Source organism: Heloderma suspectum, chromosome 7 (assembly GCF_057233095.1).
Source record: "Heloderma suspectum isolate Gila_16-S chromosome 7, 16-S_ref, whole genome shotgun sequence".
Taxonomy (NCBI): Eukaryota; Metazoa; Chordata; class Lepidosauria; order Squamata; family Helodermatidae; genus Heloderma; species Heloderma suspectum.
The window spans coordinates 73,691,008-73,715,987 of NC_139464.1; the positions used below are offsets into that span (position 1 = coordinate 73,691,008).

Below are 24,980 nucleotides of genomic sequence, written 5' to 3' on the forward strand. Positions count from 1 at the left end.
AGAGACAAAAAAGAAGAAGCCTGAACTGCATTTATAATGCCTGTCTCTATTGTTGTTTTTCATGTTCCTAAAAGGGTGGGTGGGTGGGGGTCATAAAAGGAATGGCTAACTGATTATCCATGGGCTGGATGCAGCTCCAAAATGTATTTTATCTGGTTCCTGATAGCCCAATGAATGCCTGAGCACATATGGTTTATAATAGTAAGAGCACAATCCTATGCATGGTAGACAGAAAAAGTCCTTCAGCTCCCAGCCTGCCCCAGCCAGCCATGCTGGCTGGGACAGGCTGAAAGTTGCAAGACATTTTTTCTGCCCAAACACACATAGGATTGTGCCCTAAAGCACTGACTCCTAGTTGACAGAAACTCTATTAGCAGTGGTCATTTGGTGCTGCAAGCCCTGACATCAGTGTCTCAGGAATGGAGAGGTTACTGAAGATAGAGAACTTGGTAATGTGGCAGTGGCGTGTTTTAATAACCATGAATGCAAACAGATTTCAAACATGTATGGAGTAAAAGTGATGATCACAAGGCAACACGTTGTTCAAAATTATACCCTGATCCTAAACATCTGTGCCAGCATATCTATTTGTGATATTGCAGTGATGCAGCAGTTAATACAACCCATCCTAAGTATAATTTTGCATGTCTTAGGATCAAGCCATAAATATTTACATTTCTAATCTATTACAGCAGAAGGAAATAACCCCTTAGTCGCTGTAGTTACAGTACATATTGCACTTGGCAATAAAATCTACCACTTCTCACATCATGTGTCTTTAAAATCCACATAGTAAAGTTTGATCTGAAATAATAGACCTTTTTGATCCACTGAAAATGCACTATAAAACAGTGATTCATTTTTGTGCGCTTTTTACTCAGGTAGCTATTAATAGTTACTCCGTTATTTTTTTTTTTTTACTTTCATATTTAAACTCATGGCTTGAAATCATTTCCTTCCAGTGGCCAAAAATATACCAGGTGAAGAGTTTTAACAGACAGTGACTGGCAACTAGAGGATTGAGATCGGTGTCTTCCTTTACTAGGCAAGCACATCTTTTTGCATTAAAAAATTGATTTGGAGTAAGAACATTTGTTATTGGAAGACCTTACAGTCAAAGCCTTACCCTGAGTAGGGTCTGTATTTGAACTGACTCACTCCCACCAATTTCTACAGGACCCCTAATGCTCTTGATACCCAAACAAAACAGTGTTGCTCCTCCCATACATGGAGAACAGGGTGAGGAACAGCTCCTCAGAGGACTCCAGCATAACCCTCTTTTCCTACACCACGCATCTGCATTCCTGTTGCAAGTAGTTTGCACACCTGGGGAGACGTGTGCAGGTGGCTAGTTGCTTCTAGTCAAAGCACAGAAGGATTTTGTTTGGCTATGAATGTCCAGGCATGTTATGGCATGCCTGGTAAAGCCAGAGTGCCATAGGTGCAGGGGCAGCGTGGTATGGGAGGGAAAGGTTACAATGCTGTTCTATGAAGAATCCTTCTACACCATTTTCTCTCTGCATGGAAGGAGAAGGATTGCGATCTAATTGACTGGATTTTATTTTTTTGCAAACTCTTATTCCCATTGACTATTAAGACTGATTATATTTACTACAAAATCTGGCCTGTACGTTGAAGAAATACTTCTAATGCAAGTTATAAATAGGAGTATTTGAACCATGTATTTTTGTATTAAATATTAGTTTCTCTTTCTGAGGGATTATCTTGCAGTTTGCTTGACCTGCTCACTGTTTCTTCACTCTCTTTGTGGGTCAAAGGTTCTACTTCCTTGGAATCAGCATTCTTTAGTGCACTCTGCCTTTCTTCTTCTAATTTCTTCTCCTTTGCCAAAAGTCTGTAATTGATCGCATTCCCAATGAATAGCCAGATGCTTGCAGTGATGACAATTACACCACAGACAAAATACATGTATTTGTAATCTTTGGTTATGTCCACAAGCAAACCTGAAAGATAAAAAAAAAAAAAAGATTGCCCTCAAATAATACTGAAATTAAAACAGATCAGTCTTTCAGAGCAGACAGAACAGAAGTTCTAAATTCTACTTTTGGAATCAAAAAATGTTTCTCCATTGAAGCTTCAAATATATGAAGATTCTTAAAAGTGTTTTGTATTTCACTGTGCTTAAATTCACATTCTGGAACACAAAATTACTAAGAGGGGATTCATATGTTATGAACTGGGTCTCATATTTGCAAATGATCATGTGAGTAGTCTTCTCAAAGAAAATTATATGTCAAATGTACAGACTTTAGGATTGGCACTTCTGTTCACTGTATGAGACCTCAAAGTACAGAAATCAGTGGGATGTACACCTACGTCAAATGTTAAAATCCATATAAGTAATATTATACAGACAATTTGGAAACTGCTTCAAAGGTCCATGGTTCCTGAAGTTAAGCATCCTAAGGTTAGAGTTGTGTGGTGTGTATGTGTGAGAGGGAGGGAAAGAAAGAGAGAAAGAAAGAAAGAAAGAAAGAAAGAAAGAAGAGAGGTCATATTAGGAAGAATGCTGTCTGTTCAGAACTACTGTAAGACTACCAATGGACAATAACAATACATGTTTTATTGCCCGTGAGCCACTAAAACAGTGGACCTTTGGGCCGAGTGATAGTGTAAATATTTTAGATTGGATCCTACCCACCAAAGGATGTGCAGAGGATGCAGCAGACAACGATAGCAGGCGGGATGAAAGTAAGAGAACATTTTGAAAAGGTACATGTCCAAAGATGGTGGGAACCTTGAGTGAAACACCTTAAGTCTTACAGTAGACTCTTAAAGGTGTTTGTTCAGAAGTAAGTCTCATTGAGTTCATTTTGTTTACTTCGTTCCATTGAGTTCAATGAGACGTATTTCCAAGTAAGCTTATTTAGCACTGCATAAACATGTTACAAGGGGCTGATCACTGTTAAAATAGGAGGTAGGTTCACTCCACTAGATGGCATACTGAGAGTCTGAGTAGCCAGTTTCTACTTAATCTTCTCCTCTCCCCACCTGCTGTGGCTATTAAATGTAGTTATTCAGTTTACCCATGCTTATCCGGTGTTTTGTTCAAGGATTTTCTTGTCAAATTGTAAATGTAAACTAGTGCAAAGTAAAATCCTGGTTTTGCAAAGGTGAACTAAGCTTTAAATTTGCCAGCAATTACATAATTGTCTAAGCACATGACTTTGACTGAGATTCAAAGTCACAAGGACCTCTGTGAATGTGTTTCCTTGTCCCTTCTTCCTTAAATCTGCTGACAGAAATTCAGCCAGCACTTACAGTTCTAGTGAGGTATAAGAGCCTTTAGAACAAAAGGGATTTCACTTGTGATTCTGGTTCTGACTAGGAAAATCTTCCCCTATGTGTCAGTACCAGAAATGTTGTCCGAGGGGCTCTTGACAGAGACATTCTGTCTAAGCAGTTATCATCAATCCCACATATGACATTCATACGTAAGAAGTTTAAGGCACTTGAAGAAGATGCCAACATAGCTGCAGATCAGAGCTATGAAACATAGCAGCACCCGGAATAGCAACTTAAAAGGGAGATTTGGACATTCCACTTAAGACACAAAGAAGTCATATGATCATTTGGAGAGATTCACAGGAGAACACAGCCAAAAAGTTCATTTTGAGGTCTTTCCTTGGCTATTGTGTTTGTCATTGGGTTGGCTCCAGATTTAGGCACATGCAAGTGGACTGGCTGAAGCAGACCTCTCTGTCCCTACTCTGAACAGCAGCCCCTAGAGGTATCCAGAGGATCGGGGGACCCCTCTGAAAAAGTTGTGCTGTGGTGCAAATGAAAGTGGGGGCTTCACAAAAATTACATGGAGACACCTTCCATGAGCAGACCTCCACTCACAGAAGGTCTCTCTGACCATTCCATTCAGCAGGGCCCCCAACTCTCTGTGTGGTATTTTCAGGGAGCTGCAGATGCTGCTGTGGGGAGGAGAGGCTGGGGAACTTCACTTCAGCCAAGCCAGTTGCAGACTCCTAAATTTGGATGCAATCCATAGTGGCATGCATGATTTTGGGACAAGGCTGGGTGGTGTGGCCCCACTTCCTGTTCATGTATTGCTTCATCACATGAGCATTGCTTCTGAACAGGCTTATATATGTTACATTAATATATTAAATAAACAAATCAATCAATATTAACTCCATGGTAGAATCCTCACCATGCCATACCTCAACACATCCATGCGTTTATAAATACTGCCCAAAACTACTTGGAGCCTGCCAACTGCCTTGTCTTCAAGTACTACCTAACCATTGCCTGAAGGGCTATGGTGTCACTGAATGTTCATGAACAATCTAGCCACTCGGGCCACATGTGTTAATAGCTAGAGTTTTCACAGTGCAGCTTCTGTGGTAAGCTTTTTTTTTAAGTCAGTTTTCCTCAGAAACACTTCTGTATGGCCTAGGAACAGCAGGGAAGCAAGAAGTCTTAGTTTTGGGAAGGTGGGAAGAGGATTTAATCTACTTCACAGGGTTTTTGTGAAGACAAAATGGGAGGGGAGAGAACCATGCACACCAACTTGAGCTTTGGGGAGGAAATGTAATGCAGATATATTAATAATAATAATAATAATAATAATAATAATAATAATAATAATAATGCACAGTAGGCAATGTTATGGGAAGCAGCAACCTTAGGGTATAATGGATGGAAGAGGTATAGAGCTGAGTAAAGGGGAGCCTTGGAGAAGTCAAAGCTACAGAAAAATCTCTTAGAGTCTAATGAGAAGAGGGCCATCTGCTGTTTGCAGAAAGGTTGAGAAGAATGAGAAAGCTGCATGGGATGATAGGGTGGCCAAAGGAAGGGGGTGAATCTTGGCAGTAGTTCAAGAAGCAGAAATATGGTTGAAAGTCAGAAGGCTAGTGCAGGAAATCTGAGGGTCAAACAGAAAACTGGGATATATATGTTTAAAAAAAAAACACCCTGTCTTCGCACAGGCTTCAAGGTCAGGAACAATGGTTTGATACAGGCTAGAAGGAAATGTATGGACATGGAAAAGTTAGCTGCCACAGGACTAAGGCTGTAGTCCAGGAAGAACAAGGGGATCTGAAAAAAATGGGCAGGGAGTGAATTGTCACATGCTAACTTCAACTAACTCACCACACTGTTGGTTGCAGGTCTCTAATATGAATGGGTCAAAGAATATTACATGTCAAATCATCATCATCATCATCATCCTTACCTCCCAAAGGAGGGCCTAAAAGAACAGGGCAGCACTCCACAATTGTGACGAGTCCCACAGCACTGGAGAACCTTGAAGCACCAACCAGATCCATCAGTGTCTCAAAAAGGACACTGCTAACCATGCCAAAGGCCAGTCCAAAAAGTACTGCATACACAACCAGGCCAGTATAGTCTTCGGCCAATGGGCACATGATGTGGCAGACTCCATTGTACAAAACAGCAAAACTGAAGAAATACTGGATTTTGGGACGGATATATTTGGAGTTTGCAACGAGGCCCATGGATGGCCTAGCAAACATATCTACAAAAGCCAGGATAGAGAGTAAAAAAGCCGCGGAATATTCGTCGATTCCCTTGTGTTTGGCATAAGGAGCTAAAAATACAATTGGGGCAAAGAAGCCAAGAAACATGATCACATTTCCAGACAAATAAATCAGAAATCCTCTGTGTTTGAAGAGGGATAAATCTAAGTATTGATTGATGGTTTGCCAAACAGATTTCTTGTCATTCTTGTGCAAGGCAGAGTCTCCTTTCCCCTTCTCCACGTCTTTTTTTATAGCAGGTGCAGGTCCAACAGGCCTCATGAGTGATCCAGCCACACAGCAGTTCAAAAGGAGTCCTCCCAAAATGAGAAAGCTTCCTTTCCAGCCAAAAGCGTTAAAAAGAAACTGATTGAGAGGCGCCAGAGTACTTAAAAAGACTGGACTTCCAGCCATGGCCAGTCCATTAGCAATGGGACGCTTTTTATAAAAATACTTGCCAATTATCGTCAAGGCTGGCTGCAAGTTGAAAGCCAAGCCTAAACCTAAAAAAAAAAAAGACAGCAAAGAGAATATAGCGTTATTGCATTTAATATGCTAGGACTCTGCACTATACTCCCTCTTCACCCCCTCCACCCACAGAAAAGAAAAGACAGAAAGCTAAAATGCCATCCTGTAATTCTCAAGGAAGATAAAAAAAGCCATTGGAACTGGCAAATAAACGTGAGCGTTCATTGCTTTCCACGTGTTTTAATGGCATTGATATGCCACACTAAATTTCTCTCATTTCCCTCTATTACGGCGCAATAAAGGCAAAAGCTTTAGCAATGTGTGATCCATGTTACAGACAACAGAGCGACAGAGGAACAATGATATCAAGACCTTGAGCACACTGTTTCTGTATTTTACTAAGCTATAATCCAATTTGCTCTTGGTTCATTTCACAGAAGTTATTAAATGTCACCTTCTCAACAAAAAACCAAGCAGATTTTAGAAGTATAAATCCTCTGCCTTTAGCTTTATCCTTTACTTAGGATTGAATAGGTACACATAAAATAAGGCTTTAAATGCTTAATACATATGGACCATTACACAGAAAATGCTACCCTCACACATCGCTGTGGGGTCTTCAGATTTCTCATGGAGGAGAGACTTACACAGACTTTGTGTGTGTGTACAGAAACTAAGATCGCTGCGGGCAGAATTTAAGGGATTGACCCTGCTATGTAGGCAGCCAATTGGCCTCTGGTAATCTTACAGCTGAGAACCAGAACCAGAAGGAAGGGTAGCTCTGAATTCTTTCATGTGATCTGAGCAAACATTCCCTTCCTCATCTTCTTTACATAGGAACATAAGAAGAGCCATGCTGGATGAGACCAAGGGTCCATCTAGTCCAGCATTCTGTTCACACAGTGGCTGACTAGCTGTTGATGGAAGATCCACAAGCAGGACATGAGTGCAACAGAACCCTCCCACCCATGTTCCCCAGCAACTGGTGTACATAGGCTTACTGCCTCTAATTTCATAGACTACTAGCCATTGATAGCCTTCTCCTTCAGAAAATCATCTACCCCCTTCCAAATTGGTACCACATCTTGTGGTAGCAAATTCCATATTTTCACTATATGCTGTGTGAAGAAGTACTTCCTTTTATCTGTACTGAATCTCCCACCAAGCAGCTTCATGGGATGACCCATGGTTCTAGTATTAGGAGAGAGGGATAAAAATGTCTTCCTATCCACAGTCTCCACATCATGCATAATTTTGTACACCTCTATCATGTCTCCCCTTACCCTCCTTTTTTCCAAGCTAAACAATCCCAGCTGTGATAACCTTCCCTCATAGGGAGATGCTCCAGCCCCTTGATCATTTAGTTGCCCTTTTCAGCACTTTTTCCAGCTCCACAATATCTTTTTTTAGGTGTGGTGACCAGAACTGTACACGGTATTTGAGTGTGGTCACACCATAGATTTATATAAGGGCAGTATGATATTGGCAGTTTTATTCTCAATTCCTTTCCTAATTATGTCTAACATGGAGTTTGCCTTTTTTTTACAGCAGCTGCACACTGGGTTGACATCTTCATTGAGCTGTCCACCACAACCCCAGGATCTCTTTCTTGGTCAGTCACTGCTAGCTCAGATCCCATCAGGTTATACTTGAAGTTGCGATTTTTTTGCCCCAACATGCATCACTTTACACTTGCTTACATTGAACCACATTTGCCATTTAGATGCCAATTCTCCCAGTTTGAAGCTCCTCACAATCCTGTTTTTTTATTTTCAACCACCCGAAATAATTTTCGGCATCATCAGCAAACTTGGCCACTTCGCTGCTCACTCCTAATTCCAGATCATTTATGAACAAATTGAAAAGTATTGGTCCCACTCCCAATACAAATCCCTTTGGGACCTCACTATTTACATCTCTCCATTGGGAGAATTTACCAGTTATATGTACTCTCTGCTTTCTGTTCTTTAACCAGTTACTGATCCATAAGAGGGCCTCTCCTATTATTCCATGATGGCTAAGTTTGCTCAGAAGTCTTTGGTGAGGGACTTTGTCAAAAGCCTTTTGGAAGTCCAAGTAAACAATGTCTACCGGATCACCCCTGTATTTTATGACACTCTCAAAGAACTCTAAAAGGTTAGCGAGACAGGACTTACCCATCCTCTGTGGATGTTTCCCTTTCCCATTATACTTATCAGGCTAGTTGTACACATCAGTTAAAAGTTATTTAAAAATATAGTGGATAGTTTGCTGGACTTGAACTGGAAAAGCTGGATTTAAATCCTTATTCAGTGATGAAATTGCTGGATGCCCTGGGGCAAGTTGCTATCTCTTTGTCTGACCTTCTTCACAAAGGTTGTGTGAGAATAAGATGGGATCAATCTATGCATGGCATCCTGAACTACTGGAGAAATAGTGGGGTGCAAATGTGATCATAAATGTAAGCTGGAGTCACACATCTAGATGACTGGGATGGTGAAGCTACTAGGTGATCAGCGGGTTTGTTTTCTCTCAGGTATATGCCAATATCATGGCTTGCCATTTCTTAAATCCACCTATGTTTTCTGGTCTAATTGTCATAACCATTCAGAGCATGATTGCTACAGATTTTTAAGTGAATATGATTGTATGACAAAAACCCATCCAGGGGCTTCATACAACCACTGAAGCTGGCAAGGACTGATTGCAGCTATCACATGTTGAGCAGCTGTGTGAATCAATACTGAAAGGACTGAGTTGGAGGAAATGGTGATCTGCAATCTCCACTTAAGCCTGAAGGCTTGCAGCTGGATTTGCAATCTGACTTTGCTGAAAAACATGGTCTTTGGAGATACGAAAGTTCTGGTTGTGCTGAAAGAGCACTTCCTTTTCCCCCTCTTCCTTCCCCATCCCTTTTTCCTTTTGTCTCATGCCTTTTTAGAGTGTAAGAAAAGTGGGCAGGGACTGTCTCGTTCTTATTAACTATGTGTAAACCACTCTGGGGGCCTTTGGGGCTGAGGAGCGGAATAAAAATGCAATCAATCAATCTATCAATCAATCAATGATGCTTGACATGTGATGTCTCATTCAGTCATCACTTGGCCACACAGTTATCATGTCTGGGCCAGTCTTAAAAGGATGGCTGGCCCAGACAGTCAGTCTAAATGTTCCAAAGGATGGCTTGTGAGCAGAGAACTATCTGTAGGCTGTATGAATATGGCTCCAAAGCAGCTTTTATCTTTGAATGGGAGTTCAATGTAATATGTAATTGCATGACTGAAATGCAACTGAGGCCCATTCAGACACTTTGGGAATGTTGTGTTCAGAGCTGGCTCCTATGGTAAAGCGTTCCCTCATGAAAAGTTGCCTACAAGTTACTCCATGGCAAAAACACACACACACACACAAACACACACCTCATAATATGGCAAAGGACAACAGAGGATTTGGAGTGGAACCAGGATTTACATTCCATGTATATTTGTTCTCTCTCTGTAAGTACATTTACAGGGTAGTACGATTAAAGGTGGAAAAAGACCTATACAGAACTGGAGTACAAAAGGCTATAATAAATGCTGCCATGAACCAATCAGTTCCTGTGCTGTAATTACCATGCAGTGCAGAAGGATTATGAGCACGCACCATAAGTTGAATGATCATAAAATAATCAGATGCAAACTATCTGAAGATGCATTTAAATACCCAATGATGTATGTTGAAGGAGAACATGGGAGAGAAACTGAAACAGAAGGGCTTTGTTAGAGGTTTTAATCCATCACTTACCTCCAATCACACCGACACATATGTAAAGCTCCAAGACGCTATTGCAGAAAGAAGAGGTAACCATTCCAAAGGAGGCCAGGATCCCTCCAGCTATCATGACTGGCCTGCTGCCATATCTGTTGACCAAGACACTGCTTATGGGGCCTGATGCCAGAAAAAAAGAAGGAGCAGGGTTATTTTCTGAAAGCATAAAGGCATTAGGAATAAGGAGGGTTTTTTTCAGTGATGGAGAGAACACTTTGCACTAAGCTCAGAAAATATCAAATGTATGCTCATTAACATCATCTAGGAAGCTGCATTTCACTGAGTCAGAACGTTTTTATTTTCCACAGAGATGAACAGGAAAGGCCCAACTGGGCAGTTACAGTAGAGATCTGATCTAGCCAGGGTTGGCCCCACCACGCAGAAGGTGAAGTGACCTGCTTCAGGCAGCACTGAGGTACAGGGGCGGCGTCAAGTGTAGGCATGGTCAGGCACTTGCCAAAGGCCCACACACCAGCAGGCACTAACAAGAGCCCCCTGGAGTTGCTCCTCCTCTTCACCATTGCAACCTGCTTGTTACTCTGGCCCAGACAGCAGTGGTGGTGAAATGGAGGAGCAGTAGATGCCACTGCCTGCTGGCTCACTGACTCTCTGCCTCCAAGTGATAGCAACAATGAGAAAGTGAATGAGGAACAATAGCAGCTGGTGACAATGGAGGTGAGAAGGTGGACTTACTGAGGGAGGCACCATTGAGGGTGACTTGCCCAAGGCCCTCAAACCTGGAACAGGCACTGCCAAGGGGGGTGGGTGAATAGGTGAAGATATGGTGTCTGAATGGTAGGAGGGCAACCTTAGGGCTTCATTTCAGGCAATACAATATCTTGAATGGGCACCAAATCCATCTATGTCATCTTTCAAAAAATCTGTCTTCTTTAGTCAACTGTCTGAGAGGCTTCCTTCAGCCAAGGTGGTAATTGTTTGTTTGTTTGTTATTATTAGCACTCATATATCACCGTATTTGTTAAAAAAAAAAAAAAAGCCATCAAGACTATCCCACTTGCATCTTTTCTCAGGACAAACATGCTGGTGAATAACTTAACCAATGGGGCTTTTATTTTCTAAGCCATGTAATTATATAAGGGGGATTACTGGTAAAATTTCAGCTGGGGAGTGAAGCATCAAGACTCTCCTCCCCATGCTTGTCTGTCTGTGTTTGGCTGGGGGAGAGGTGTCCCAGTAAAATCTGACTCCCCAAGAATAAATAAATAAATAAATGCATAATCTGTAGCTTAACCATACAATGAAATTTAACTGTATCCCCCCCCCCCCGCAACTGCTTCTGAGTACTGACCCTAAAATTTTGTGATCTGATATGCGTTACATGTACCCTGGTGGCAATGCACTGACACTTGAGGTGGGGAGGGTTCTATCAGTGACACTGCTTAACACTGAACCATTCTTAAAATTGGAGGTTTAGCAGAAGGAGCATCTGAAAAGGGTTAGATAACTCCAGCATAAATGTAAGCCAGGCACACACACTCTTCTGGAAATCATGTGGTTATTATGTATGTGGATCACTTCAGAAACCTACTGGGTTTGTTTTTTGGTTTAGATGTCAACATTTTGCTTTATATGCTGTTGTACTGAAAGATAAATCATAAATCCATTAATTCCATTTCATTGTCTGAATTCTGGAGCTACGTAGGACTGTGTAAGTACTATTCTGCTGAGATAAGACATTTTATGCATTGGTATAGATCCATAAACTGTGAACATTTGTGTTCCTAAATCAAAGTTTTATGCCAAAGGGAGTTTTGTTCTTGGTCTTATTTCTGTATATAATGTGTTTTCCCCATATAAAACCGTTGTTGTTGGTATGAGCTATATCCTGTATCTTATCTTGAAGAGTGTACAGCTGGAATGCGATTGTTAAATATCAAGATCTAAGTGCTATTGGGCACATTTGGGAAGCTTTCCCTACACCTGATTATGCTGTTTCAGGATCCTACGAAATAATAACTACGAAATAGTTAATAACTGATAACTACGAAACTACGAAAGTTATCAGTCTCAGTTTTGTAAGCACTTAATTACCATCCTTAAAAAAAACAAACCCAAAAGAAACCAAAGCAGTCTCACATTTAAAGCTAGCACTAAAAATGACTCTGCAATAAACTGAAATGTCAAGCACTACATTTGGTTTTACTGAAAATCTATCTGTATGTTGTCTGAGGTATAAGCTTTCCATTAACCCCCACCCCCATAAAAGAACAAACTTTATATTTCCACTATGAGAAGCCAAGTGAAATTAACTGTAGCCTGTAAATATTTACAGTTGGTCGTAGTTTACATCCCAGGTTCACCATCTCTAAATCTCAAACATCTCCTGTATGCCAGTAAGGGTAATTTTTAGCCAAGTGGATTATTGGAGTACTGTGTTACTCTTATTATTCTTATTATTGGAGTGCTGTGTTAATAAAGGATTGAATGGCATGTCCCTGGCACTTCTTTTTCAGTCTAGCCATGTTTGGATGTCACATTAAACTAGGGATCCTGGGTTAATAAATCATGGTGTGAACAAGCAGGGTTCTGACGCATGCAATCCACTTGTTCCCACTTCACTCCTCCCTTCAAGCAAGAGGGTAAATAAACCAGGAAGCGATAGCTTCACATTATGTTCAAATCCAGGATTATGGTTAGGTGCACCCACCAGGATTCATAAACCAACTTTAAACCTTGGTTTAAAGCTAGCTTTTGACCCTGGCTTGTTTGGCACATTTAACCATAATCCCAGATTTGGGCATAACATGAAGCTATCCATACCTACTTTGTTTATTCATCCTCACCAATGGAAGGAGCAAAGATGTAGTGAATAGGCTAAGTGAACCAGCATGCTTGTCCATATCATGGTTTATTCATCCAGGATCCCTGGCTTAATGTGACATCCTAGTGCAGCCATTATGTCAAAAGGTTTCAAGCAATGTTAGAATGTTAAGAACGTCAGAAGGCAACCTAGTTTCTGAGATGTTGGTCTTTCTCACTGGGCAAGGAATACTTTTTTTGGCAGGGGGGGAACCCTTCAGGTGCACTATACGTCTTGAGGATCATAGAAACAGGGGACATCAAGGGAAAAGGCAGGCCAAACTAGACAATGTGTGAAATACATAGATTTCCATGCCTTCTTTTCCTTTCCTGATTAGCAGGCATGGGGTAAGGATGATCAAGATCTGGACTATGGCACATAGGGAGAGGGGTGTTAAATTTCCTCTCTGTGCTGCTGCCCTGACAACTCCCCCCACCCACTACCCACACACAAAGTTGTTGTTTACCCTTGGAGGCAAGCTTAGGGTGGCCATGTGTCTTCTTTTGTAGATGGCCATCCCGCTATTTGAAGGGCTGCCAAAGGATTGACCTCTGTTTTGAAAGCATCCTCTATTTGAATGGCTGTCCAGTTCAAGTCCAGTTTCAAGACAAAGACCCATCAGAAGGAAGAGCTGGGCCTTGAAGGTGCCCATCAACAGCACCGGGACAGCAGACTGAGCAAGGCACACAGGCCACCTGATCACAGTCTTCCACACTATGATGATATGTAGTATATTTCTATTTAAATTATAATAATTTATAAATTTGCATCTATACATATAAATTAACATATTCAAATTTTAAGCAAACCGGTGACCTTGTTTTTGGGAACTCACAAGTGGCCATCCTAGGCAAGCTTCCTGTGCCAATGTGGGTGTTTGTTACAGGGAAGAAAGGATAGCTCTCCTTCCCATGCCCTGTAGTCCTGATCCCAATTGCCCCTTCCATACTAGTTATTTGGAAAAGAAAAATAAGACATGTAGAATGTAATATGTGATTAAGCATTTCATGCATCTTTTAATTTGTAAGAAGTCTTTATCCACATGATCTGCCAGAGCATGCCCAAACCACATAATTATGATTTTCCTTTGCAGGAAAATATTCCCCCCCTTTCCCTTTTTTTATGGCATGACATAAGCAGATGGTGGACAAAGTACTGGTGCTTCTTGTGGATGCTATAAAGTGAGCACTTGGACTACGAAAATGAAATTAAGTGAAACTGCCAAAGCTTCATGAAATGGCATTACTAGAGTAAGGAGGGGTAGTTTTGCTGATATATGCCCCTTGTTTGTTATTTAAATTCACCTTGGCCTTGTTATTTAGCCTGTCGGAGATGGAGGTTGGGAGGATGGATTCCCCACAGTGAAGCTACTGGGCAGAGGGGCAAGAGCCTTCCCTCAACCATTACATCATCACTGCCCAACCCCAATAGTCAGGGATTGCAGCCAGGGAAAGTCTGGTGCACACAAGCTGTATAAACAGATGGATCATTCATTCATTCATTCATTCATCGTTCATTCATTCATTCATCATTCATTCATTCATTAAATGTATACCTCATTTTCTCACTACAAATTATGCTGAAGGCAGCTGATAATAAAATACAAGATAAAACTACAATTATAATGGAAAAGCAAATCAATTTTAAAAAGCAAATAAATTAGGGCACAATCTTATGGCCACTAGTCAGTGGCTAGGTGGCCATAGGATACATCAGTTTCCAGGAAGCAACCTTTCCCCCCCTCCCGCGCTGCCTTGTAGGCAGCACGGAATGGCCTCGAGCTCCTCACTCAGAAAAGGAGCATGGAGCGGTGAAAACGGGACATTCCTGTGGGCATTCCAGGGCATGGAAGCAGAAATGCTGGTATGACACATCCAATGTGTTATCCAGCAGCCACTTCCCCCACTCTGCCTTCCTGCAGCTAGACAGCCGAAATTGGCCATCTAGCTGCAAATGCAGAGTGGCTGAAGCACGGAGGGGACGATCCCCTCTGTGCTTCTCCTGCCCTGCATTGGATAGGCAATCGCCTCTGAGTTTGGAGACAGCCACCTGTCCCAGTAAGATTGCTCCCTTAAAGACTTCTTCTGAGGAAACAGATTCCCCTCCCATTAGAATGTCATCACCGGGGCCTGTAGAGCAAGTGAGCAACAACAGCACCTTCAAAAGCCTAAGAGGTACAGTGACAGAGGAGAGGACCCACCCTTTAATGACTGAAATGCTTTGATGTTAGAATACAATGTAGTTTAGAAAAAATACACAGAATGGCAGGTATATAAAAAAAATGAAATGAAATTTTTAAAAAGCATATGTGGGATATTACTTATCATATAAACCAGATCCTGTTGGACTACAAATCCCATCATCCCCAGTCAGCAGGTCTAATGGTTGAGGATAATGAGAGATGTAGTCCAGCAACAGCAGGGGACCCAAAGTTTGGAAAGGTTGGAAAAAACTAACCAACCCTACATTTATCTAATGATTGAAAGGCTGCTTCAATCATCTCAGTGTCCATGTGTCCAGGCGTCTAGGGATGTATGAATCCCCTACCTGCCAGTCCAGGGGGGGGCCACAGGGCGGGAGAGGTGCTCCATTCCTCCCCTCAGAATCCTCGCTGGCTGGCTCCGCTCCGCGGTGATTCCGCAGAGCCGCCGACTGACTCCGAAGCACCAATGATACGGCCGCCATTCCGTATCACTGGTTGAAGGGAACTTGACTGACTGCGGACGCAAATGGCATCCAGGATGCCATTTGTGGGTGTAAAGGCCTTAGTTTAAGGTAAATGCAGCTGTAAATGGCTGCATTTACCTTAAACTAAGGCCTTTACGGCCGCAAATGGCGTCCTGGACACCATTTGCGTCCACACTTTTCATTCACATGATAGGCTACGCAATAATTTGCATAGACTATCACATAAAAGCAGGGACATAAATGGCATCCAGTAAACCAAATCAAAAAGACAACGTTGGAATAAGATGTAGGCTTCTTGCTCATCATTAGGAAATATCTGTTTTTAACGGACGCTCAAGGATATTAAATCCATTTCATTTACACCCTTCACTAGATTTTCATTTATTGTATTTGGGTTGATAGAGATCACCTTTGATGCAGAAAAGAGGATAGTTAATGATGCGTGTGCATATGGATGCATTTGCAAGGAAGGGAAGGAAGGGAAGAGAGAGAGAGGGCATTATCCACAAGGGTACTGCTCAAATTATGCTGGGCAGTGCTCAGTTATGGGGTGGGAAGGCAAGGGTTAATTCTATGTTTCTCATCAATTTTAGGCAAATCACCCCCCCCCCCGTTGCCTTCTAAAAACAGTAGCTAGTAAGTCCATAATAATTAAAATAATAAGGGGGTTACACTTAATCTTTTTATTTCAACAAGTTTATTGTGTAACAAAGTGATGGATTAAATGGCATGAAATCAGGTGAGTTTCCAGGACAATGCTAAGGAAATATCTTTCAGGTGGTAGGATGGACTCTTCTAAGACAGTGACACTTTAGGAAAAGTGCCCCCCCCAAAAGGGGGGCTCTGGACACAAATTGCAGTGTAAATCCCTGAAGGGGGGAAAAATGCATCCGTTTGTTAATGGCAAAGCCTACTGATAGATTACAGCAGCATGTATTTTAGGACCTTCACTTGAAGAAATATAAAGCAAAATTATCCATAATGAAGCATATTTTGTATTCCTTGTGGACTGCAATATCTGTGAAGAGTAACATTCCTCAAAGAATACTGACTACAGATGCCATGACATTCACCATCAAACCAGTGGTACGTGAAGGATGTTTCCCTCCACCCTACCCATAGCAGCAGCTCAAGTTAATGATGTCAATGGTCTGGGTGGCTTCCACTAAACTCTAAAGAAAACACTGTAGTGCTGCCCAAGAGAAGCTTCTATGCAATGCTGGCTGAGAAAATATTGGCTCTCTCTGCTGTGGATCAGAGAAGAAAGGGGTGAACTCTGGCGAACATAGCAGTGGATTAACAGGAATAAGCATGCTACAGTAGAAGAGATGCTCTGGCAATTAACTGGAGCTTTTCTTCCCAGCAGCATATTAGTTTAGAGATATCATGAAAGCCCTATTTTGAAGCCTTGCTGATCATGCTTAGCAGGGCTAATTGGCAAACCACAGGGTGGATCCACTCCCTAGCAGCTCTACGAAATTTACACAGGAGAGGCCATACGACCATGGTAGAATGCTGGCATAAGCAGGTAGGGAAGGATTCCTGTCTGAACCCTGGAGATCCACTGCGTCAGTGTAGACAATACTGAGCTAAATGGACCATTAGTCTCTCTCAGTATGTGGAAGCTTCCCACTCAAGATGGGTGTAATGTTTGGCCACAGTTTCATTCATAACGTAAAATAACATGACAATCCCACAAGGAGGACATGAGTGCCCTGCCACTGTCGTTCCCCAGCAACTGGTATTCAGAGGGATGCTGCCTCTAATCCTGGAAGGTGTATATAGCCATCATAACTACTAGACAGTGATAGCCTTGCCCTCTATGGTACTCTATGGATTTGTCTAATCCACTTTTAAATCCATCTAAGTAGGTGCCATCAGCACATCTTGGAGAAGCGAATTCCTTAGTTTTAACTATGCACTGTAAGAAATACTTCATTTTTTCTGTCCTGAATCTCCCACTATTCAGCTTCACTGTAGAATGGGTTCTACTATTACAAGAGGACAAGAAAGACTTCTTTATCCACTTCCTCCACACTGGGTAATTTTATACACTTCTATCATGCCCCTCCTTTACTTGCCTTTTATCTAAATGAAATAGCCCCAACTATTGTAACCTTTCCCCACATGGGAGTTACTCTCATTATTTTGGTTGACTGTTCTGCACCATTGCCAGCTCTAACATCCTTTCTGAGGTGTGGCTACAAGAACTGTGCAAAGTATTCGAAGTGGGGTCATATCATAGATTTGTATAGAGTAGAGGTGTTACAATACTGGCAGCTGTTTAAATCCCTTTCCTAATTATCCCTAGGGATGTACGGATTGTGTAAAATCTGTTCCGTCTGTGTTTCTTGGATTGTCAGGCACCTTTCTTTCCGAAGTCTGCTCATCAAGGGAATCGGATTTTTTTTTAGTTTCTGAATTTGCACAAATGCACATTTGCACAAATTCGCATGTGCACAAATGTGTGAAATCCCCCAAAATGCACACACACACACCCCCCCCCAGTGTGCATTTTCACAGTTTAGCCTATGGGGAAATGCACATCTTTGGACAGTTTTTAAAATTTTGTTGTGTATTTTTTATGACAAGATTTGCACAAATTATGGAAAGTCCCCAAGTCTGCAGAATCTGCCTGACAGGGGGAAAGCTGGTCCACTGTGGAATCTGCCAGTTAGTTTAATCAAAATCCAAACTCATTTGGTTCTGTTGCAGATTTCTCCATCATTCCTGATTATTCCTAACATGGAATGCCACATCTCAATGATATATTTCATTTTATGGATTTTCAGGGCCAGCCCTACCGTTAGGCAGAGTGAGGCAGCTGCTTGGAGGAATGAACTGTGCATGGCAGTCAGCTTGCTCTGCACCCCCTAAGCTAGTCTGCTGCCCTCAGGTGCAGTGGAGGACACTGTCCCCTCACCATATTGAACTGCTGTTTTGGTAGGCTTCTGCACATGGACCAAGGACACCATCTTGTCCTTTGCCTCAGGCAGCAAAATGTCTTGGATCAGTGATGTGGATTTTGTATGTAATGCTTGGAGATGCAGTAACTGAAGCCCTTACTGCTAGATGGCACCAACTTTATCATGGCGGGGACCATTTTGCATGACAAAATACACTTCTGGTCCCTGGGCCAGTGTCAGAAGAGTAGGGTGGCTCCTAAGAAAACAGAAGTCAGCCATCCCTTACTAAAACATTACTCTGTGTTAACTCTCTGCATGCTCTAGAATGTAAGGCTTTTTAGTATTGTCCTTCATCAGGCATACGTTCCTAAAGAAAATATTCTTGTGGTATCAGGATTTTTTAAAGCTTTCATTTTCCAGCATTTTTGTTTTGCCCCTGATAATCCATATTAAAACTGACTGCACCATGAAACACACAATTATAAAGAATAATGTTTTACTCATTAGCTGTTAAGAGTAAACACACACACATACACACCTGCCTTTAGAATTACTACTATTGAAGTGTAAAGTATGTACATTTTAAGAATAAATATTTAAACAACTTGAAATAAGCTTCTATCTACATATAAGCAAAAATCATTGTGTATTTCTCTTAAATGGATTGTCTGGGCACAAACTTAGTCATGTTTAGTCAATCATAAACACATTTAGGATCATTTTAATCATTGATACAGATTTTTTAAACAATCTATATAATTATGAATAACACTGCATCTTTATGTTTCAGAAGGCTGAAAGAGGCACAGCATTTTCCTCCCTCCCCGGCACTACATAAGATTATAGAATAGTAGGGTTGGAAGGGGCCTACAAGACCATTATGGTAGTGCTGGATTGGTTTGAAGAACCCAGAAAGGAATAAAGGAAGATTTATTTGGCATAAAATCCATATCCTGCTGTGCTCTCAGGTAGAATAACATTTATCAGTCCAAATGTATTAGGTACACTCCCTTAATTTATGAGGGAAAGAGAATCCAGGATACCAGAACAATCACATTCCTACATTTGTCCTGTTCATCTTGAAGGCTAAGATCAAATACGCTTTACAAATACAGATATCCTCCCCAATAAGCACCATCTTCTAGGGCTGACAAAATAATTGACACTTAAAATGATAAGCTACCGTAATGATGCAGTGTAAATAGGCCATATACGACAGCAACAGCTCAGTGGTATATTACCCCATACATCAGGGACATCACACTCGAATGTGTGGAACACCAAGCTCCCCCTCTCAGCAGATGCCCAGGGAGCACACCATAATTTTTCACAAAATCAGTTTCAATAGGGATAGGGGATTCTGAAAGTATCCCTTAGTCCCACTGTGCCACCCTTACACATCTTGCCCAAACCCCTTCACCTGCAGCACCTTCCAGCCAACTAAGCTCCCTTGTTACATGTTTCTACAGAAGCTTTCTACACAAAATCCCTACAGAAGAGTTTTTCCTTCTTCCTGCCAGTCTGATCTTCTCCTTCCCACTGGCAAAAGGCCACCATCGCCCATTCCACACACCTTCCCCTTGGCTGCAGATGCTGGCAAATTGCAAATTCCATACTCCTCAACATCTGTGCTGCTAACTCAAATGAAAATCGAGGGATAGGTGTGCAATAAATGTGTTTGGGTTTTTTTTCCCAATTCATTACTTCACTCAGTTTCATGATTAAACCTTATTTTCATTTTGTTATTCATTCATTAAAATCTCATTATTTTCATAATTTATTCATTGTACTGATTTTCATCTTGTTATTTCAATTAGATTTCATTGTGTTTTTAGGGTCAGTATACAAAACATTCAATATAATAAAACAACCTAAAATCAAATATAAAAAATGAGCTGCCCTGCTGCCTCCACTGCCAGAGATCCCTCCTCTGTCCCGGTCCTTATTCATACCTATTTGTTCCTCTGTTCAATTTTTCATTAGTCCGGAATCAAATATATAACCTAATGGGGAGCAATCTGCTGTCAAGACATGCAGTAGTAGTCAGCTCCTTTCTAGCATAGGTTTCTTTGCTCTGATGCCAACTGAATTCTGGGGAGTGCTCTAAAGATGCTACAGGATGCACTGACAAGCCCAAAGAAATTGAAAAGTCCTCCGGACTGACATTTGGCAATCCTGCCATATGTGTATCCATATTTTATCCAGGCAGTGACTTTATCTCTCCAAAGTACAATATCATCATCTATAAATGCTCTGACTCAGATTATTGAGTGCTGCTGTGTATTCTGGACTACTGCCAGAACATCTGACCGCTCAGCTAGGCACTGATCTGCTCATTGTGCTTTACATTGTTTATACAATGATACTGAAACAGAGAATGGGTTTCGATGCTAACACACATGGCGGAACCACTCTGGAGGATTCTGGTGGGGAGGAACCAATCGCCTTCCCCCCCCCAGATTCCCACTGGAACAGACGGTGGGGAATCCGTACACCCCTAGTTCAACCTTTATTACCTCCCTATTGCATGATTATGTGACCATGGCCACTGTCCACATGACTGGGAACTGCTCCAAAGGTGTACATCAGGGCTTTGATATATACCTAAGATGCACAAAGAGCTTGCACTAACAGTGGCAGCTGTTGTACGACCACTCAAGGGGGAGAAATTTGAAGTTTTGTCTGGCATCCGAAGCAAAGGCAGTCTTGCCCAAAGTGGACTGAAGTGAAGTGGGCCCATGTCAGAAGCACTGAAGACTGTTCCAAACAAATGTCTCCTCTCCCTGAATAAAGAAGATGGGGAAGGAGAAAAAGAGGTGTGCTGATGGGAGGAGACAGGAGGGGAGAGGTCATGGAACTGCTGGATCCATGGCCTCTGTCCCTGATCCCAGCAAGGTGAACCAAACAAGCTCAGAGGTCCATCTAGCTCAAATTACAACAGAGGGGGATGGAGAGGCTGTAAAAGCTTCCATTCTCCTGCCCTGCCCAGCTCTTTCTGAAAGGGCTTAAGATAGACGGAGGGCTCCGAGATCAGAGTCCTCTGCCTACCAAGCATCAGTACTGCAGGAGTGCCCTCTTAGGATTGCAGCCTAGTTAGTCAGCAGTAGCAGTTTAGTAGTTAGATCTGCCGGGTGTTTGCATTACACTGCAGACCTAATTACTTCATTAGATGTTCTTCTGTTGTAATTAGTGTAATTCCCTATGGAATAAATGGACTGAGTAGGAAAAAAATGAAGCACTTGAGAAACAAAGCACATGTTCTGTGATTGGTATGGAGTGTAAATTTAATCAAGGACATACATTTATTTAACATATTTGTATTCTGCCTACTTCACGCAAGTTAAGTCAGGGTACTGTATGTGGACCCCTGTTTGAAACAGGGATGAATGAATCTGTTAGTTTCACTTCCTCCCACATTCATTAAAAAAAAAAAAATCATAAGGTCTTTCCATCCTGTAAATGAAGGAATTCATGAATTTTGGTAAATTCTTACCAAAAAATGAGCTGAAACAAACATTCCCAGCTATTCCCAGCATGGATAGGATCCTATTGTACTTGCTTGTCATATAGCTGATAAAGGTGAGGAACATGTTAGCAGTGCTGGCTCCAGGTTTTTGAGGGTGATGGGGCAAGGCTAGGGATGGCGAGTGTGCCTGATTCTGTCTGAGAATCCAGCAGAACCCCCCCTGCCCACACTCCCAAGACCTGCTCCCTGAGGCCCTGCCCCCACTCACCCCCTGCACATGCTCAGCGAGTGGCCCGCACTCACTCTGGCGGCCTCGTCAAGCTCTGCAGTTGCCATTTTTTGAAAAAAACAAAATAATGATTGCAAAAATGCACATATTTGCATATGCATATATTTGCATATGCATGAAAATGCAAATTTTTTGCAAAAATGCACATTTTGCGTATACGCAAATATGCACATTTTTGCAATCGCCATTTTTCAAAAAACGGCAACCGCAGAGCTCAATGAGGTCACTGGGGTGAGCATGGCTTGCTCTCCAAGCATGGGAGGGGCTCAAGTGCAGTCCGGGGACTGGTGAGCAGGGGCAGGGGCTGGACGGGCACCCGGAGAACCCAGATGGGTGTGGGTTCACATGTCCCTAGGCAAGACATCTTCAACAGAGCCCCTCCTTCAGTGAATCTGCCTTCTCACCACAACTGCCATCAGCAGCTATTGCTCCTCATCCTCTTTCTCATCATTGCTACCACTTGCTTGCTTGACAGGCGGAGAGCCAGTGAGCAAATTGGCAGTGGCATCTGCTGCTCATCCTTCTTCATCACCACTGCTGAGTGACAGCCAGGTGAACAAGCAGGCTGCAGTGGTGAAATGGAAGAGCAAGTCAAGGGGGCTCTTCTCAGTGGGCCTCTGCTTGGGCGTGGGCCCTCGGCAGGTGCTCAACCACACCTACCATTGACATTGGGACTCCTGCCTGTCAGAGAAAAGAGATGGCAACTCTAATTCAGCACCACAAGCATGGTTGAATGCACAGGGTTTCAACACCCAACTTTTAAGAGTTAAGCTCTCAAAGCCCTGGAACTGGATGGACAAATCTCTCTGTGTTAAACATTTGGACTTGTTTAATTTCAAGTTCTTTCCATCCCATTTATGAAGAAATTTGTGATATATTTGGTAGGTTCTTATCACAAAATGAACCAAGCAAAATTCTTACCTATCTGTATCTGAAACTCTCAAGAGCTTGTGGAGAGAATAGACAACACTGCTCTAAGTGGACCAATGGTTTGACTCCTTCCTACATCCCTACGTTGCCCCCATCTTCATAATAGCTCTGAGAAGTTGCATGATGTGGAGGAATATAGACTGTTCACTGTGCAGTGCACATATTACAGTGAGTGTGTGTGTGTGTGTAGATGGATTGCATGCACCGTCCTCAGTTTTGAGTGCCATGTGTTCAGTTGTATATCTACATAGAACTTATGCACCTACAACTGTACCTACATCAGGCTCTCTCTGTACACAATTAGGAAATCCGCTCTTTCTTCCTGGCTGCCTGGAGACAGTTTTACACATTAAGGCTCTGTGAAGTTACTTGTCATGGAAGGTTTTGATTACACACTAGCCAGGAAGCTAAACAACAACTTTATTGTCTCTCTTAAACAAGAAGAGAACAGTAACAGGAAACACTGTTCCACTACTGCCTAGTGACTAAACCATATAATAATGACACTATCAACCATATGCCAGCAAGGTGATGCTCAAAATCCTACAAGCTAGGCTTCAGCAGTATGCGAACTGAGAACTACCGGAAGTACAAGCTGGGTTTCGAAGAGGCAGAGGAACTAGAGATCAAATCGCCAACTTTCGCTGGATCATGGAGAAAGCAAGAGAATTCCCGAAAAACATCTATTTCTGCTTCATTGACTACGCTAAAGCCTTTGATTGTGTGGATCACAACAAACTGTGGCAAATTCTTAAAGTGATGGGAGTACCAGACCACCTTACTTGTCTCCTGAGAAACCTGTACGAGGGTCAAGAAGCAACAGTAAGAACCAGACATGGAACAACCGATTGGTTCAAAATGGGGAAAGGAGTACGACAAGGCTGCATATTGTCGCCCTGCTTATTTAACTTATATGCAGAGTACATCATGAGAAATGCCGAGTTGGATGAATCACAGGTCAGAATTAAGATTGCCAGGAGAATTATCAACAACCTCAGATACGCAGATGGCAGAAAGTGAAGAGGATCTAAACAGCCTCTTGTTGAGGGTGAAAGAGGAGAGTGCAAAAGCTGGTTTGAAACTCAACATTAAAAAAACTAAGATCATGGCATCTGGCCCCATCACTTCCTGGCATATGGAAGGGGAAGAAATGGAAGCAGTGACAGATTTTATTTTCTTGGGCTCCAAGATCACCGCAGATGGTGACTGTAGCCATGAAATTAAAAGACGCTTGCTCCTTGGGAGGAAAGCTATGGCAAACCTAGACAGCATAGTAAGAAGCAGACACATCACCTTGCCGACAAAGGTCCGCATAATCAAAGCTATGGTTTTCCCAGTAGTAACGTATGGCTGTGAGAGCTGGACTATAAGGAAGGCTGAGCACCAAAGAATTGATGCTTTCGAACTGTGGTGCTGGAGAAGACGCTTACGAGTCCCCTGGACTGCAAGGAGGTCAAATCAATCAATCCTAAAGGAAATCAACCCTGAGTGCTCATTGGAAGGACAGATACTGAAGCTGAAGCTCAAATATTTTGGCCACCTAATGCGAAGAGAAAACTCTCTGGAAAAGACCCTGATGCTGGGAAAGACTGAAGGCAAAAGGAGAAGGGGACGGCAGAGGATGAGATCATAGAATCATAGAATCATAGAATAGTAGGGTTGGAAGGGGCCTACAAGGCCATCGAGTCCAACCCCCTGCTCAATGCAGGAATCCAAGTCAGAGCATCCCTGACAAATGGCTGTCCAGCCTCGTCTTGAAGGCCTCCAGTGTGGGAGAGCCCACCACCTCCCCAGGTAATTGGTTCCATTGCCGTATTGCTCTGACACTCAGGAAGTTTTTCCTGATGTTCAGTCGGAATCTGGCTTCCTGTAACTTGAGCCCATTATTCCGTGTCCTGCACTCTGGGATGATCAAGAAGAGATCCTGGCCTTCTTCTCTGTGACAACCTTTCAAGTACTTGAAGAGTGCTATCATATCTCCCCTCAGTCTTCTCTTCTCAAGGCTAAACATGCCCAGTTCTTTCAGTCTCTCTTCATAGGGCTTTGTTTCCAGTCCCCTGATCATCTTTGTTGCCCTCCTTTGAACCCTCTCCAGCTTGTCTGCATCCTTCTTAAAGTG

At 42.3% G+C, this 24,980-nt stretch overlaps 1 protein-coding gene across 3 annotated transcripts in view; it reads right to left on the reverse strand.

The window, feature by feature from the left end:
* Positions 1-451: 451 nt before the first annotated feature.
* Positions 452-24,980, reverse strand: part of SLC16A7 (solute carrier family 16 member 7) — a 149,691-nt gene continuing 125,162 nt past the window's right edge. For all 3 annotated transcript variants that reach the window (XM_084810615.1, XM_084810616.1, XM_084810618.1), the window contains 3 exons: positions 9,738-9,881; positions 5,204-6,010; positions 452-1,964 (listed from right to left, as the gene is read on the reverse strand). In XM_084810615.1, coding sequence (XP_084666741.1) covers positions 1,693-1,964; positions 5,204-6,010; positions 9,738-9,881 — 1,223 coding nt within the window. In that variant the 3' untranslated portion in view covers positions 452-1,692. The remainder of the gene's footprint in view (positions 1,965-5,203; positions 6,011-9,737; positions 9,882-24,980) is intronic.